We start from the raw sequence: 18,491 nt of genomic DNA, 5'->3' as shown, positions 1-18,491 counted from the left end.
GGTCATTTACTGTGTGTGAGAAACTTAAAGTTGTAAGTGAAGCTGAAATATACGGAAAATGTGCCGTTGGCAGAAAGTACGATATTGATAAATCGTGTGTTCATGATTGGTGGAAGAAGAAGGAAAAAGTTCTGAAAAGTAACAGTGATCACAGAGCGTTCCGCGGGCGGAGTGCAGTGTTTCTGGAAATTGAAGTACTCCTCCACAAATTTGTGATAGAAAAACGTGAGTTAGGATATGGGTTTTTTTTTTTTTTTTTTTTTTGTGTGTGAAATGTGTCAGTTGAAAGCACCAGAGATCTCAAAGGAACTCAAAACACAGGGTTTTACTGCAAGCCGCGGATGGATCCGAAACTTTTATCAGAGAAAGGGATTGTGCATTCGGAGACGTACGTCTATTTCGCAATGTCTCCCTGGGGAGTATGAAGAAAAAATTAACAGCCTTTCAGTGTCACATTATTCATTTGAGGAAGCAAAATCCTTATTTGCTGTCGCAAATTGGGAATACTGACCAGGCACTTGTCTATTTTGAAATGCCGTTGGAAAATATAGTGGATACGAAGGGTTCTAAAAGTGTAACCATCAGAACAGGTGGTAACGAAAAGCAACAATGCACGATAATGTTGTGCGTATTAATGGATGGAACCAAACTCCCACCATATGTGGTTCTGAAAAGGAAAACACTTCCGAAAGGAAACTTGCCGTCTGGTGTTATTGTTAGAACGCCTGAGTCTGGCTGGATAGACAGTGCGTTAGTTGAGGACTGGGGGAAGTGCACGTTTGGCAACGTCGCCCAGGAGCTTTGTTACAAAAACAAAACATGCTTGTGTTGGACAGTTACCGAGGACATACAACTCACGCCGTAAAAGATATGATGAGAAAAGGAAAAACCGATCTTGCTATAATTCCCGGAGGACTCACTTCTGTTCTACAGCCGTTGGATTTGTGTGTGAACCGGCATTTCAAAACTGCAATAAAACAGTTGTACACTGGATGGATGTCTGATGGTGATCACGCATTTACACCAACCGGACGAGTGAAGGGGCCTAAAGTGGGACTAATATGCAGCTGGATCCAGACAAAAGCTTTAAGAAATGTGGAATTTCAAATTCAGTGGACGGTAGTGAGGACAACTATTTGTGGAAAGATGCCAGCGACGAAAGTTCCTATGGTGAAACTTCAGATGACGACGGTGAATTGTGAATGATCTGAGTATTGGACCGATTTTATTTACGATTTTTGTGATGATTTTATTATTTGTGACCTGTTTTGAATTCATATTTGTGGTTTATTTGAAGAAGATGTAAGTTATTTGATTTTTTTATTTTTTCCGTATTTTTGCCATCTCAAATTTAGGGTGCAGGTCATATTTGGTGGCATTTGGGATTATACGTAGTTTTATATGTGTAATTATCTATGGTTATGCAACCCCAATCTTTTAAAAGAAAAGAGTAGTCCCAAAATTTTCATTGTGGAACATTTATTGATTTTTCGATAGTATTGAGTTCTTGCTCAACAATTTATAATTTGTAGATTGCAGGTTGATAATATCAAAATTTATAATCACTGGTTTGTGGAAGACCAGACTTGGTGGAATATTGACGCCATAACTGGCTTTAGTTTGCGGCCTGCTACATTGTTGGAAGCATGGGAGTCATTTGGTTGTGTATTTCTTAGGTTCTTCAGTCTAACTCATGAGTAATAAAATTTAGGAAATCCCTGAAAAAGGAAACATTTAGCAACAGATTATACCTGAAAAATAACAACTTCATTAAGGATGACATATTTCATTCTTGAAAGAACATAATCAGCTTCTGTCAAATAACACATTTAAAAAATATTATGAATTGATTAGTATTATTAAGAAATTTTAAAATACTTTATGTTAAAACCCATGTCCACTCTTGCAACACTGTATTTCTTCGCATTTTAGACCCTCCTTTTCCCCTCCGCTTTTGTAGCCTCAAAAATTAAGTTGGGTAGGGGGTGGGGTGTCCAAATAATTGATAGCCTCCAATTTCCTGCAGTGAACAGGTGACTTATGGCTGTAAAGAACTATTACTTTTACATATGTATATTCTACACAATCCTTTAATAAATTTATGATTATATTCTAAGTTTTAGGTGTTACCTTGGTTGAAGGGCAGTATGTTTAAATTAAAAAAAAATAATAATAAAACAATAAATGATGAACATATGACTTTTAGACCAGCATATACTGTAAATATAATCAGTCAGTTGTATTTACTCTTATATCATGTACTTCGTTTCATCTCATAAACTCCTCTGATGAGGTTGACCTCAGGAAGGGCATCCGGTCGTAAAAATCACTACAAAGATTCATCTTGCTTCATACCTGACCCAGTAGAGAAAAGGGTTAGGGTTGGACATAAAGTTTTATTTATTGTATTATGCAATATTAATACAAAAAACTTAAAAGAACTTAATGCCAGTCATTTGTATCTGTCAGTTGAGAGGTAGGCCTATCACACTGTAAACCTAATCACTGCATTCATTTGAATAATTATCAGTGTGTGTACTGCCAATTTCCCTGTCAGCGGCAGTGTCAGGCATTATCATCTGCAATGACATCTTCACAGTTGACTTAGCAGGAGTACAAGTACTCGCTCAATTATTCTGATTTGCGTCGTATATTTTTATATACGTACTTAATTTCCCGCAACCGTGACAAATTCTAGACCTTCAAAACATTCTCCACTCGACCGCAGCGCATGACCTTGAATGTGCCGCGCTGATCACCAGGAGCTAGCGGCTTTCTACCACAAATCTATTCGTCTGCGACTTCTAGTTATTTTTGATCTTCGTATATTATTTGATAGTGTTGTGACTTTGTGCATACAGAATGTGGTGTCGTGTCTTTGTGCCTATCAAAGTGTGAAACTGACCTCCAATATTCATAAACATTGTACATCTTTTTACGGCTGATGATGACCTGGACTAAGGTCGAAACAGGTCCCATTTAAGTAGGAATGTGATTACTGCATTTCCTTCTTTTAAGTATTGAATAGGTTGAACCTCCTTTTCAATTATTTAATTGTTAACAGAGAGAGTTGTGTCAAATGCGACACAGCTGTGTTTAAACAAGTATACACAAAATAAAGAGACTTGAAATGGTATGCCGGGCTGAGTGGCTCAGATGGTTAAGGCGCTGGCCTTCTGACCCCAACTTGGCAGGTTCCATCCTGGCTCAGTCCGGTGGTATTTGAAGGTGCTCAAATACGTCAGCCTCGTGTCGGTAGATTTACTGGCATGTAAAAGAACTCCTGCGGGACTAAATTCCGGCACCTCGGTATCTCCGAAAACTGTAAAAGAGTAGTTAGCGGGACGTAAAACAAATAACATTATTATTATTATTATGAAATGGTACAATTGAATTATTTGATAGAAGGGACCTTGCAAAACGAAAATGAACTTGAATTAAAGTTGTAATTGACAAGCTGTTTGTCAGTAAGTTTCATGTTGAGCAAATAGGTCTCAAAAGAGAAGAAAAGTGGAATAAACACGCATAGTAAATAGGAGCAAGTAACTAAAGTAATAAGGTATGAGACTTACCCCTTCACGATGTCAAACTATGCACACATACCCAGGAACAAACAATGCTGATCAAGCAGAGAAAGATGTGTATCGGAAGGGATGAAAGGAGGGTTGGTTAGAGGGGAGGGGAAGCGTGGCTACGTATTACGGCGGACAGATGGATGAGGTGGAATGGGAGGCCACCGAGAGAGTGACGAGAGACTGGACTGTGGAGATGTTGATTTTTGTTTGAAGTGTGTTTATTATAAATCGGAAGGATTGTATCATATAGAATGTTGGATTTTTCCATGTTTAGAAGGAATTTGGATTATTTGATTGCTATAATATCTCAGATCAGTTTGCAGAATTGGAATATATGTACAAGGTGTAACTTTCTATGAACAGGTTCCTTGCTGATCTGATGGATAATCCACACTTGATCCGTAATGTGGCTCTGGTTGGCCATCTACACCATGGGAAAACTACTTTCGTGGACTGTCTGATGCAGCAGACACATCCAGGACTACGATCAACAGAAGAACGCAGTCTACGGTACACTGACACCCTGTTCACAGAGCAAGAACGAGGTGTAGGTATCAAGGCAATCCCTGTCACCCTGGTGCTCCCTGATGTCAGGAACAAGAGCTATCTCCTCAATATATTTGATACACCAGGTATGAATGTCATCAGTGTATGTGGTTTCTAAAAAAAAGTCCTCCAAACAGTTGAGATTATGCATCTGCATGTTTAATTCTCACCAGGCTAGTTGGCTGTGCAGTTAGGATTGCGTAGCTGTAAGCGGGAGATAGTTGGTTTGAATCCTACCATCAGATGCCCTGAAGATGGTTTTCCATATTTCCCATTTTCACACCAGGCAAATGGCCAGTACCTTTGCAATCACCCAATCCTACCCCTTTCCCATCCTTGCATCATCGGAAACATTCAGTGTGTTAGTGCAATGTTAAACCATTCACAAAATTAATGACCTCTCCATGTTAAAAATTTTTTATATCACCCTCCTCTTTTCCTCTTATCCAGCTCCTGCTGGGTTGGGGCAGTTATGGCACTTCTCCACCTTCCTCTCTCCTTCTACCATTCCTCTTCCATCATTTCGTCCCAATCCAGGTTTCTTCTTCTTCTTCTTCTTCTTCTTCTTCTTCTTCTTGCACTCCTCTTTAATGAATCGATCTACTTGTTCTAGGTCTCCCTCTCACTCTCTTTACCTCAAACTTCATCTCCATCATCTGTTTTGGTATTCTTTCCTCCTAAATTTTCTTTACATGTCCAAACCATCTTAGTTTACTTGTATCAATCCTCTCATGTAGGTTTTCCATTCCAACCTCCTTTCTCACATCTTTGTTTCTCAATCTGCCTTTCCTAGTTTTTCCTATCATACAGTAAGCGCCAAAATATACAGTACTGGAAATGATATTAGTCTTATTGTCATTACCTTACTTATCGAGATGATAGTGTAAATGTTCAGAGCGTGCTCCATTGCGGTGTAGGCAGTGTTCATAACGATCACGCAGATTTTCCAACATATTCTGGAACATAGGTTGCTGCAGGGTCTCGAGGAACGAGACGAACTTCTGATGTAATGCAGGCACAATTTTTGGTGGATCTGGACAATGGAATATTTGCTCTTTTAACATTCCCCACACGTAAGTATCAGGTGGTGTGAGATCGGGGGAATGCGATGGGTAGGGGAACTCGGCCCCGCGGGAAATTACTCGTCCTCGAAAGGTTTCTTGCAGCATAGCCATAGTCTGTCAAGGGGTGTGGCAGGTCGCCCCGTCTTGTTGGAACCACTGTCTATTCATCTGCATATTCCTGGCATGACAAAACCTTCTTAGATCCTGAATAAATGGCCTGATCACCATGTTCCTTTAGCATTCCTGGTTAACAGTAAGAGGTGCACCATCATCATTCTCTATGAAATACGGACCTAGCACACCGCTTCCTGACACTGCACACCAAATCGTCACACGCACACTATGTAGCGGTTTCTGGACTATAGTGTCTGGCCTCTCGAAACCAAGAAAGCGAGTCGTTTGGCGATTGATAAAACCGTCTAAGTGAATGTGACTTTCATTGGAGAAGCACACGTTGAACAAGAAATCTGGATCCTTGTATACCATGGCCAAAAATCGTGCACAATATTCCACCCTGACATACCTATCGTGCTCCGTCAATCGTTGCCTATCCTGTATTCGGTACGGAAATCCACCTATGTCTTTAAACAATCGTTGATGTGACGTAGGGCTGATGTTTAATTTCAAGGCTGTTCGCCGAAGACTTCGCTTTGGAGACTGCATCACCTGATTGGGGTCACGTCCATGATTTTCATTTGTGGACACAGTTACTGGCCTACCAGACCTTCCCTTGCGTTGACACAGTACACTACCTGTACAACTAAATTTTTTAACAGTAGATAGCATAATTGTGTCGCTAGATGCTGGCTTATTGAAGTGTTCACACGATATTGTTCCGCCACTAACTTTAAACTCGGCCCACCTTGATAACCGTTCCCGTATGAGCGAAAATAATACTCTACTATAAACACTTTTTCCTCCGTCGCGAGACCCATTGTCATTTCCAATCACAGAGCACAATGTTCTTTACACAATTAACAATTCATCATGGCGATGTAACAACACGCAGATGCTCAGGCGTGGGCATGCAGCTTGCGCGAAAATGAGTACTGTATATTTTGGCGCATACCGTACTTCCTAGGCATTTAATTTTGCTGGCTTTGTTTCTACTCTCACCAAGTTCGATAGCTGCAGTCGCTTAAGTGCGGCCGGTATCCAGTTTTCGGGAAATAATGGGTTCGAACCCCGCTGTCGGCAACCCTGAAGACGGTTTTCCGTGGTTTCCCATTTTCATACCAGGCAATTGCAAGGGCTGTACCTAATTAAGGCCACGGCTACTTCCTCCCCACTCCTAGCCCTTTGCTGTCCCATCGTTGCCATAAGACTAATCTGTGTCGGTGCAACGTAGAGCTGCACGTCAGTATAGGTGCATAAAATATTTTGTACATTATCACTTTACTCTTCCTTGGTACTTCCTTATTTCAGACAATCACCATGGTCATGCTTTTCTCTGTGGTGATTTTCGTACCATATTTTTCTTCTTTCATTCAGTGCATCAAGTTGTTCTTGTACTTCTTTGCTCTTTGTTCCCCATATCGCAGTATTGTCTGCAGTTAGAAATAATTTCATGTCCCTATTCCCATATGCTTCCTTTGTCTCTTTTACAGTTTCATCCATAACCATTACAAACAGAAGACATGACAGTACACTACCCTCTCTTAGTCCAGTTTCATTTCTGAACTATTCCATCTTTCCAACCTGAGTCGGTGCACTGCTGACACAGTTGTTATGCTATGGTTTCACAGTTTCTACAGTTTGTATACCCAGTCTCTTTTTGACCATGTTTTCCCAGACCTTCTCCTTGAGAACAGTATTGTATGCCTTTGTTAGATCTATGAATGTCATGACCAGATCCTTTCAATATTCCCAACTCTTTTCCATTAATTGCCACATGCTGATGATTGGGCGCCCTGTAGATCTACCCCCTTCTAAAGCTATACTGTTCTTCTTGCAACTCTCCTACCTTTCTCCTCATTCTCCTAATATCCTTGCCAGAATTTTTGCCACTTGTGATAAGAGAGTGATTCCTCTCACGCCCTTTTTTGTTCCCCTTCTTAAGGACGGTATTACAAAGGGCACTAGGAAAGTTTTGCAATACACAAAAACGGTTGGCTGGACACCTCTGTTATGGTGAGGGATGAAAAGAGGGGTGAGAACCGGTCTAGAAGACAGCAAGGCGCGACCTTCACACCAGTTGTTACCAAGCAATGGGATTGAAAGCAAGTTAAAATGTCAGTGTGGTCTGAAGGTGAATATCACGCGCAATTATCCGCTACTATTTTGCTCGTGGATTAACTGTTGAGCAGTGCCTGGAGGAAATGATTCCTGTGCTGGGGAAAGTCTGTCCACATCGGACAACAATTTTCCGCTGGTACAAAGAGTTCCAGAGGGGAAATTTTTGGGTTGAAGATGATCCTCGTTCTGGGCGACCGTCTGAATCAATGACTGAGGAAAACATTGAAGCTGTGAGGAAAATGTTGCAGCAAGAGAGGCAGTTAACATATCGGCAGGTGGAAGAGACCCTCCACACCCCTGCACCAGCTATTCATTCAGTTCTACATGGCCATGTCCATGTTACAAAGGTGTTTTTCCCTTTGGGTGCCCCATTCACTTTTAGAGGAACAAAGGGCACATCGAGTGAAATGGTGCCGAGAAATGCTAAAACATTTTGAAAATGGGACTTTGCGTAACGTCAGTAGCATCGTTTCAGGTGACGAAACTTGGCTTTATTATTACGATGTCCCAACAAAATCCCAAAACAAGGTGTGGCTGTTTGAAGATGAGGGTACTCCTGTGCCTGCAAAAGTCAAGGTCAGTGAAGAAAAGGATGATTGCAGTATTCTTCACTAAATGGGGCATCCTGACTCAGGTTGTGCTAGAAACACGAAGGACAGTTACTGCGAAGTGGTACAGTGAGACTTGTCTGCCTCAGGCCATCTGGGCTCTCAAGCAGCTCCGTCCCAGATGACATCTCAACACTTGGCTCTTGCATCATGGCAATGCTCCAGCACATCGTGCTAATGTAACAATGGATTTTCTTGCCAGATCAGGGTTGACTGTGCTTGGTCACCCTCCATACAGTCCTGATCTTGCCCCATGTGACTTCACACTCTTCCCAGAAGTGAAGATGAATTTGAATCTGCATCCGATGAGGAGCTTCGGGCAGCATGGGATCGAGAGTGTGAAAATGAAACCGAAAAAGGTGACAGAATTGGTTCAGTGACTGGTTTCGACGTATGGAGAAGTGTATTGAGTGTGGTGGAAATTATTTTGAAAAAGTATAAAACTTTTACTCAAATTGCAAAACTTTCCTAGTGCCCTTTGTATTATTCCCTTTCCCCAGTCTTCTAGCATATGTGTTAGTAACCATATGCACTTAAACACACTGTACATCCATTGTAGTCCCAACAGGACCAGCAGCATTTATCATTTCCATATTAATTTCAGCCATCCCTGGAGCCTTCCCAATTTTCATTTTACAGATTTTAATTCCACCTTTAACATTGTTATATCCTCTTCTATTCTGGAGTCATCACACCGTATTACTACCATGAACTCTGCACAACTTCTCACAGTCAGCAGTTTATCAAAATACTCCTTCCATCTTCTCTTTATTTATTCCAGATGTGTTATCAACTTTCCACTTTCTTTCGTCAGCTTTTGTATAAACTCTTCTTTTACTGTTCGTATAATTCCATACAACATTCTTTACTGCCAACTCCATCCATTTCCATCTTTTTTTGTAAATTCTTCCCAACTTTTTTTCTTCTATTCCCAGTTTCTCACATTTCCTTTTATTATCAAGATATTAATTTTGCTTTATTCTTTTGTATATTTGTTCCATTCTTGCCATGCTTTCTTCGTTTCTTTCTGTGCTTCTCTCACTTAATTCCATCACGGTGTCTCCTTTTCTTTTACTCTCATCAATGTTCTATCATAGGCACTCTCTTTCCCTCTTACAAATGCCCTTTTGAATGTGGACCATTTATCTATATTGTTACGGACTTTTCCGTGGTAGGTAGAGGTGAAAGAAGGTGCGGGTGTGAATGGGTTTCAAGCTACGAAATTATAGTGCAATGTAAAATTAATTTAAAAATTAACAAGGTTATATTTTCTTTTCGAAAACAAAGAAATAACAAGCATGGCAGGTACAAAGTAGCAATTCAAAAGGGGTTAGTTACAATATTTACAGAATTTGGGCTTCGCGCCCTGACTTCACAATGCTTGGGCAATCAGCTCAGTTTTACCTCAAACACAAGTTTTAACAGAGGGGGAGAAAACCCCATTCATACCTAGGAGCCCTTGCTCCAAATTACACTGAAAAACCTCCATGAGGCATACAACCCAGAATTTTCAAAAGAGCCACTCGCTCTCAAAATTTAAGCCTCTCCCAGGCCACACCAAACTCCACCTTCAAGTTGTCCTCAACGGACATAAACACAGGGGTAAAATACCCAATCTACTGAGGTCTATTAAAAGAAAAGCAGGTTAATTAAATGACCTCTAAAATAACAATTTGAGAGGAGGCGAACTTGCACTCCTAATACACTTTGATTAAGACCTACTTGGCACTAGGCCGTTAATACAAGGGCTAATCCCATGCTAAAGAGGTGACTTAAGAAAAGAACAATTTGTTTTACATTAACGAAGAATAGGTTGAGAAAATAAGTTCACCTCAAGACAATGTGAGTGGGAGCTCGAGAGGGTTAGCACTCTCTATCCCAATATGTCGTTTTACAAGAGAATAGATGAAAAGAGAAGTTACATTTTAGGAAAAGGTTACATGGTTGAACGCTTAGAACCCGCCCCGAAAGTTAAACTGCTGAGCTAGCAAAGAAAGAAGTTATTAATCGGCCATTACCTTGTGTTGAACGGCTGGAGAAGAAAGAGGCGCTTCCCGCCCCCTGCTATGTACTTAACACACTGAAAGATGGAACAGAAGTGGCCTAGAGACCCAAAAATCAGCAGTTTAAATACTCTCGCGGAAGTTTCTAGGCGTTAGGGGAAAGAAAACACCCTCCCACAAACTCTTTATTGGATAGGACCCCGCAACAGATTAAAGTTGGGGGAAGATACATCTGATTGGATAGAAATTAATTGAAGAAATTCGGGATTGGATACATTCATAACAAGGGGAAGAAAGGGGTAAATATTGCCAACTTAAACAATGACAGAAAGAAATTTAACAAAGAACAAACTCTTGAAATTAAATTTTCTCCAAAAAAAATAGTTCTTTGACTCCGCACTAGGTTGCACTATTGTAGATCTTCAGTAGTGTCCTCTAGAAGAGAAAGTTCACACTTCTTACTTCAAGCGAAACAAAAACACATCAAAAATGACACAGTTCAAAAACTCAAAATTTTCCACGTGGTGACATCTTCTGAGACGGTAGAAAATTAATACTGTCAATAAAGTTCAGACTTCCTCCAGCAGAGGAGTTTCAACAGGCGCACATTTTAAATTAGCGGAGTGGAGGTGTACCGCCCGGTACAGACCTCCCGCCCCAAAAGTTCCTCCAGGGATGACACATGAAATCAGTTTGAAACAAGGTCCAAGTTATGCTGTGGGTATGAAGATTGATTGCCAAAAAAATTTATAAGATTTTCTTAATTTGGGTTGATTTGGTTTCAAAATTTGTTGTTGCAGATGAAGTAAAGTCTTTATATTTGTAGAAGTTGAATTTCTGAAGATAACTTTTTATACTTGAAAGTGAAGGAAAAAAAAAATTTTCAAAGTCCACCAAATATTGCAGTTGAATTCCCAAGTGTAGTCATTACTTATGGTATCTGTTCATGTAGTAGATGGTGATGAAGTGGGATGGCCAGACCGGCCGTTGCGGCTTGCGTCCAAAGGAGGCCGCTCGGACCCCTCAAGTACCCTGAGATACCGCTCGCCCGCACTATGAGGGGAGCAGAGGTGTTGAAGCACGCCGCGCCCGCGGTGAACATATACAGGCTGCGGGCAAGTAGCAGGTCGTGCGCCGCACATCAGCCTTGGCCGGGAGGAGAGCTCCGGCTCGCCGTGCACACGTCGTCCTCGCTGGGGCCGAGGGGGCCCGTCCTCTGCTCCAGTAGCTGCACGGCGCCGCGCGGCTGCGGGGGCACTGAAACATTAAAGCTTGGCGGCAGAATTGTGTTGGACCATCATCTTTTTTGAGGGTACAGGCTTGTGGAGAGGTTGAGGGGCCAGCGGCGTGCAAATATCCATGGCTTAAGTCAAGCCACAGTGTGTATTGAAGCAGGAGACGGGAGCGTGGTAATGGCCGAGGTAAGGACAGGAAGGCAGTTTAACAATCAGGGAGGTTTACAAGAAATGCTTACATATAAAATAAAATAGAAGGAGCAGAATGCCTTAAAAGTTGAACTCAAAAAAAAAAATATAACCTTCATATTCCTTTCAAATTATATGAAGCAAGTTGACACAAAATTTACACTGGTTTCACCTGTGACAGGTGAACCCTAAATATCCTCTCGGTGGCTGGATTGCTTAATAACAACGTAACCGGGGTGAGGAAATCGAGAATTATACAAGGCCCATGAAATCTGGGGGCAAGCTTGCCCGCGGGAACAAAATTTTTGACCATAACCTGGTCACCTACCTTCAAAGGGGTGGGTCTCCGTCCACGATCATACCTTTCCCTAACCTTTTCATGAGACACTTTAAGATTGGCTTTAGCCTTCTTCCAAAGATCTTTAATGTTATCCGGATCTATTGTCTCGGGTAGAATGTCATTCAGAGACCAGAGGTTAGAGAGCGGCGAGTTGGGAACAAACTTGAACATCAAAGAAGCTGGAGTAAACTTGTGAGATTCATGAACCGCCGAATTCAAAGCAAAAGCTATCCAATGCAGGGACGTGTCCCACCTGGAATGATCTTCATGATGATAGGCAATAAGTGCGGACCTGAGATTACGGTTAACCCGTTCAGCCAGAGATGGTTGAGGGTAATAAGCAGAAGTAGTTACATGAGAGATTGATAAGTCAAAACAGAATTTACGAAATAAATTAGATGTAAAAGCCTTAGCATTATCAGATACAATATATTGACACGGACCAAAAGAAGCAAAAATAGAATTTAAGCAGGTAATGGTAGACTGAGCGGTAGCCAGCTTAGTCGGAAATAACCAAGAAAATCTGGTAAAACCATCTACGCACACAAAGATGAACTTGTTAGCATTACCCTTTGACTGGGGGAAGGGTCCTACATAATCAATATACAGACGTTCCATGGGGCGCGACGCTTGATGCGAAGACAAAAGGCCTACCCTGGTGGACATGGTGGGTTTACTGAGCAAACAAGATTTACAAGCTTTTACAAGTTCACGGATTTCACCGTCCATACCTTTCCAGATGAACATTTCACGAATCTTTTCACGAGTTTTAAAGATACCCAGATGCCCTCCTAGTGGGGTCTCATGATAATACTTGAAGATCATAGGTACCAGAACAGCTGGAACGACAACTTTCATCATCCTATCATGCCTCGATGGGCAACATAGAACACCATTCCTCAGAACATAAGGGACAACATGTTCCCCAGAAGAAAGGGTTTCCATTATCGGAGCCAGCGTCGGATCTTCACGTTGGTATTTCTCAATATCCCTAAAAAGCATGGGAGCATCTGTTAAGATGGCATTAACACCAGATAGTATGGACTCGGGAGGTGATGAACTGTCGACCGTTTCGTGGGTCTCGACGTCGTTATGAAACATACGGCTGAGTCCATCAGCAACAACATTTTCGGTACCTCTGATATGTCTAACATCAAACTGGAAGGCGGAAATACGAATAGCCCAGCGGGCTATACGACCAGTACGACGCGGCCTACCTAAGACCCAGCTTAATGCTTGATTATCTGTCTCCAGGTCGAATTTGACGTGTTCCAGATAGAGACGGAACTTTTCTAAGGCGAATAAGACTGCCAAACCTTCGAGCTCATAGATGGAATACTTGGCTTCTTGAGCCGACAAGGTCCTAGAGGCATAGGCGATAGGTCGCCTCCCTAGTTCAGTCTCTTGAAGAAGGACTGCAGCTACTGCTGACGACGACGCGTCGGTTTGGACGATGAATTTCTTCGAGAAATCAGGCATAGCAAGTACAGGGGCATTACAGAGAGCTAATTTCAGATCTTCAAAAGCGGCTTGTTGAGAAGGTCCCCACTCGAATTTGATGCCTTTCCTACGAAGAAGGTTTAAGGGCGCCGCTCTATTAGCAAAGTTAGGAATGAACTTCCTGAAGAAATTCACCATACCAATGAACCTGGCGATACTTTTGATGTCCTTGGGAGGTTTAAAATCACGGATGGCCTGTGTTCTAGAATGATCGACTGCTACACCATCGGGTGACACAATATGCCCTAGGAATGACATAGAGGGCTTAGCAAAGGCAACCTTGGACAACTTAACAGTTAACCCAGCCTTACGAAGGCGATCGAGAACTTCTCGCAAATGATCTAGATGTTCTTCAAAAGTCTCTGAAAATACGACGACATCATCTAAATAGTGATATAAGTACTCGAATTTGATGTCGGAGAAGACCCTATCTAGTAGCCTAGTGAGCACAGCTGCCCCCGTGGGGAGCCCGAAAGGCACGCGGTTGTATTCGTATAAATTCCAGTCCGTGGCAAACGCTGTAAGGTGTTTAGACTCTTCGGCAAGGGGAATTTGATTATAGGCCTGATTCAAGTCCAAGATAGTGAAGAACTTGGCCTTACGAAACCATGAAAAATAAGAATGAAGGTCAGGAAGGGGCACAGATTGCAACACCACCTTCCGATTGAGAGCCCTGTAATCAATGACAGGCCTGAAGCCTCCTTGGGGTTTCGGGACTAGAAAAATAGGCGATGAATACGCCGACTTAGAGGGCCTAATAATACCATCCTTCAACATCTGATCGATAATTTCTTTCAGAGCCTTCATTTTAGGTGGAGATAGCCTATAAGGTGGAAAACGGACAGGAATCGAATCCGTGACCTCAATTTTGTATTCAATAAGGTCAGTAACACCAAGAGTATCAGAGAACACCTCGGGAAACGACTGACACAGTTTGCGAATACTATCAGCCTGCTCCTCAGGTAGATGTCTAAGGTCTAACAACATCTCATCCTGGGTAGGCGAAATAGAAGAACATGACACAGAATTACACTTTAATAGTGGTATTTTACAACTAGAAGCAAATTTGAATGTGCACGACCTAGACTGGAGATCGAGCACAAGACCAGTGTGAGAAATAAAGTCAGCTCCCAATATGATGGGGCAAGACAGGTGCTTAGCCACAAACAATTTAATTTTCCAAGTAAACTTAAAAATACGAATTTTGACCAGTACGGAACCTAGAATTTCTAATGGAGATGAATTAGCCGAAACATATTGAATAGAAGATGAGACATAGTCAGGAAGTTTAAAAACCGATTTCAATTTAGAATACCATTCAGCCGAAATAATCGAACAAACACTGCCTGAATCTAAGAGAGCTGTTATAGGCTCGTTATTTAACTCAATCTTAAGAAAAGGAACAGGTGCGGGGGTATCCGCCGCAATCCTAAGACACTCTTTGGGGCATTCAAAAGATGTATTCGAAGACTTATCGTTCCCTGAATTCTCGACCTTTTTGCCAGGGGCTGAGCCTTGGGAAGCAGAATTAGTTGACTCAGCCGCAGCCACTAGTCACTTTTGATTGTTGTTGGAAGTTACACCAGAAGTTGAGCAGGAGGGGGTGCTATTCGAATTGGGACAATTCTTTGCGATATGTGAGAAAGCCCCACATTTAAAACAGCCTTGTGATGAACCAGCTCCATTATTTGCCCTACTAGTTTTGATCAGAGGACACTTATTGCGCAGATGGTCAGGCGACCTGCAAGCATAACATTTACGGGGGGTGACTGATCGGCGAGGTGGAGGCCGAGTATTACTAATGGAAGGCGGGGGTTCTTTCGCGACACGCAAAGAATCGGCGTATCTAACTCCTTCCGCTGAGACGGCCAATGCTTCAAGTTCCGAGAAAGTTTGCGGGCACGCCGCGAAACATAAATATGACCTATAGGGAGGTGAAATTCCCTCTACAATAGCCTGTACAATCTGATCTTCAGGAAAATGAAGGGCAAACACCCTAGTATAAAACTTAATGTCCTGTATGAAATCAGCCAAGTTTTCATCCAAGCGCTGTACACGATAATAGTACTTCTGAATAAGGGAGGACCTGGCCCTAGCAGGGATGAAGTTAGCTAGCAAATGGGCATGGAAATCCTCAATAGATGATTGCTCGGCAATGGCTCTTACGATTTTATCAGAGAGAATACCAATAGCATACGGATAGATAATTTGCAAGATTTGACATGGAGAAAGAGAAAAAACAAGGGCATGATCCTGAAATTCCACTAGAAATCTTAAAAATGAAATTACGTCACTGGTGGTATTAACGGAAAACTTAGATATACCTCTGAGCAACATTGCCAATGGATGAGGCAGGCTACTAAACCCGGGTGACATAGTAGGTAAAGGTTTCAATGGCAAGGAAGTTAATTCAGAACGGATGTTACTCAGCGATGCACGGCGTTCAGACTCGTTGTCCAATGGGGCAGGGATAGTTTGAGCAGCAACGGTTATTCTATTAACTTCTCCCTTGGGAGGCGCTTCCTCACTACCTGCATTTACTATGGTGGGTTGATCAGATTTGGGAGGAACTTCCCCAGTTAACAATTGAGTGACCTTACTAGATAATTCGGAAATATTTTCCAGGAGCGTACTAGCTTCCTTCCTCTGAACATCATTCAGTTTTAGAGACAACAGATCGTTAACCCTATTCGAAAAATGATATAGCCTGCCTTGCACACGCTTAATTTGATTAGGAGACGGATCATTTTCATCAAAAAAACTAACTACAGAAGCTAGCCCAGTAATATTCTCCGTGATCGTGGAAAGAGAGTCGTCAATTTCTTTCTCTCCCAAATTGGGGATAGAAATGGGCAAATCAAGGGACTCTCTAAGCTTGTTAGTGTCTATTGCAACCGTGCCTCCAGATTGCACATTTCTGATAGTTAATTCATAGATCAACTCCTCCTTACGCAAATAGTTAAGAAGGAGAACATCGCGAGGGCCGGGCATGATGACAGACCAATTTTGAAAAACTAAAAAAATTCCAGCAACTGGGAAAATAGTTAGAGTTCGGAACAAACAATATTTAGCCGTCAAAAGGGGCTAAATTGAGACCCATTCAACCACGCTCTGCTACCACTTGTTACGGACTTTTCCGTGGTAGGTAGAGGTGAAAGAAGTTGCGGGTGTGAATGGGTTTCAAGCTACGAAATTATAGTGCAATGTAAAATTAATTTAAAAATTAACAAGGTTATATTTTCTTTTCGAAAACAAAGAAATAACAAGCATGGCAGGTACAAAGTAGCAATTCAAAAGGGGTTAGTTACAATATTTACAGAATTTGGGCTTCGCGCCCTGACTTCACAATGCTTGGGCAATCAGCTCAGTTTTACCTCAAACACAAGTTTTAACAGAGGGGGAGAAAACCCCATTCATACCTAGGAGCCCTTGCTCCAAATTACACTGAAAAACCTCCATGAGGCATACAACCCAGAATTTTCAAAAGAGCCACTCGCTCTCAAAATTTAAGCCTCTCCCAGGCCACACCAAACTCCACCTTCAAGTTGTCCTCAACGGACATAAACACAGGGGTAAAATACCCAATCTACTGAGGTCTATTAAAAGAAAAGCAGGTTAATTAAATGACCTCTAAAATAACAGTTTGAGAGGAGGCGAACTTGCACTCCTAATACACTTTGATTAAGACCTACTTGGCACTAGGCCGTTAATACAAGGGCTAATCCCATGCTAAAGAGGTGACTTAAGAAAAGAACAATTTGTTTTACATTAACGAAGAATAGGTTGAGAAAATAAGTTCACCTCAAGACAATGTGAGTGGGAGCTCGAGAGGGTTAGCACTCTCTATCCCAATATGTCGTTTTACAAGAGAATAGATGAAAAGAGAAGTTACATTTTAGGAAAAGGTTACATGGTTGAACGCTTAGAACCCGCCCCGAAAGTTAAACTGCTGAGCTAGCAAAGAAAGAAGTTATTAATCGGCCATTACCTTGTGTTGAACGGCTGGAGAAGAAAGAGGCGCTTCCCGCCCCCTGCTATGTACTTAACACACTGAAAGATGGAACAGAAGTGGCCTAGAGACCCAAAAATCAGCAGTTTAAATACTCTCGCGGAAGTTTCTAGGCGTTAGGGGAAAGAAAACACCCTCCCACAAACTCTTTATTGGATAGGACCCCGCAACAGATTAAAGTTGGGGGAAGATACATCTGATTGGATAGAAATTAATTGAAGAAATTCGGGATTGGATACATTCATAACAAGGGGAAGAAAGGGGTAAATATTGCCAACTTAAACAATGACAGAAAGAAATTTAACAAAGAACAAACTCTTGAAATTAAATTTTCTCCAAAAAAAATAGTTCTTTGACTCCGCACTAGGTTGCACTATTGTAGATCTTCAGTAGTGTCCTCTAGAAGAGAAAGTTCACACTTCTTACTTCAAGCGAAACAAAAACACATCAAAAATGACACAGTTCAAAAACTCAAAATTTTCCACGTGGTGACATCTTCTGAGACGGTAGAAAATTAATACTGTCAATAAAGTTCAGACTTCCTCCAGCAGAGGAGTTTCAACAGGCGCACATTTTAAATTAGCGGAGTGGAGGTGTACCGCCCGGTACATATATAAATAAAAATGAATCGCTAAATGTTTTGCTAAGTGCAAAACTCAAACGGCTGGACTATTTCGGCTAATTCTTTTTTCAAATATTCGTCGAAGTCCGAGTAAGGTTTTTACGAAGAGAAAAATTGGAAAAAATGCCAGGAAAAACCGTAAAAGCCCCATTTCTCTTTTTCCACTCAAACTGTTCGTCTCTCTTTCCGTCTCCCACGTTTGCGCTTAGCTCTGTCCTCCTCTAATCCAGCGCGTTTGCCAAATGTCCGTAAATATCAATGTTATCGGTTAAAATGGGTGAATATCAAATTATGTACAAAATTTCAAGCCGCATTTGATGCCGTTAACAGAAAAAAGGTTTACAAAATAATTGAGTGTGAAAATGTGAATATAATGGAATGTTACCTCAAATGCAAAATCTTCATTGCATAGAACTTATCATGTCATATCTCCTATTTTATATTCACTATATTTGTTATTTTTTCACTGCTGGTAAAGGAACATTTCAGCTCGACGTAGATAAGTTTGTCTTTAAATTTAAATGATAAGAACATGCACTATTTGTGTTTCCTTTCAGTCATGTTC

The 18,491-nt window shown here is 41.5% G+C and overlaps 1 protein-coding gene across 3 annotated transcripts in view; it reads left to right on the top strand.

Annotated features, from left to right (window-relative positions):
* Nucleotides 1-18,491, top strand: part of LOC136873888 (116 kDa U5 small nuclear ribonucleoprotein component) — a 398,344-nt gene that overhangs the window by 70,981 nt on the left and 308,872 nt on the right. For all 3 annotated transcript variants that reach the window (XM_068227586.1, XM_067147207.2, XM_067147208.2), the window contains one exon: nt 3,939-4,207. In XM_068227586.1, the coding sequence (XP_068083687.1) occupies nt 3,939-4,207 (269 nt within the window). The remainder of the gene's footprint in view (nt 1-3,938; nt 4,208-18,491) is intronic.

The sequence above is a fragment of the Anabrus simplex genome, chromosome 5 (assembly GCF_040414725.1).
Source record: "Anabrus simplex isolate iqAnaSimp1 chromosome 5, ASM4041472v1, whole genome shotgun sequence".
In the NCBI taxonomy this organism is placed as follows: Eukaryota; Metazoa; Arthropoda; class Insecta; order Orthoptera; family Tettigoniidae; genus Anabrus; species Anabrus simplex.
This window is presented reverse-complemented; position numbering and strand designations above follow the sequence as displayed.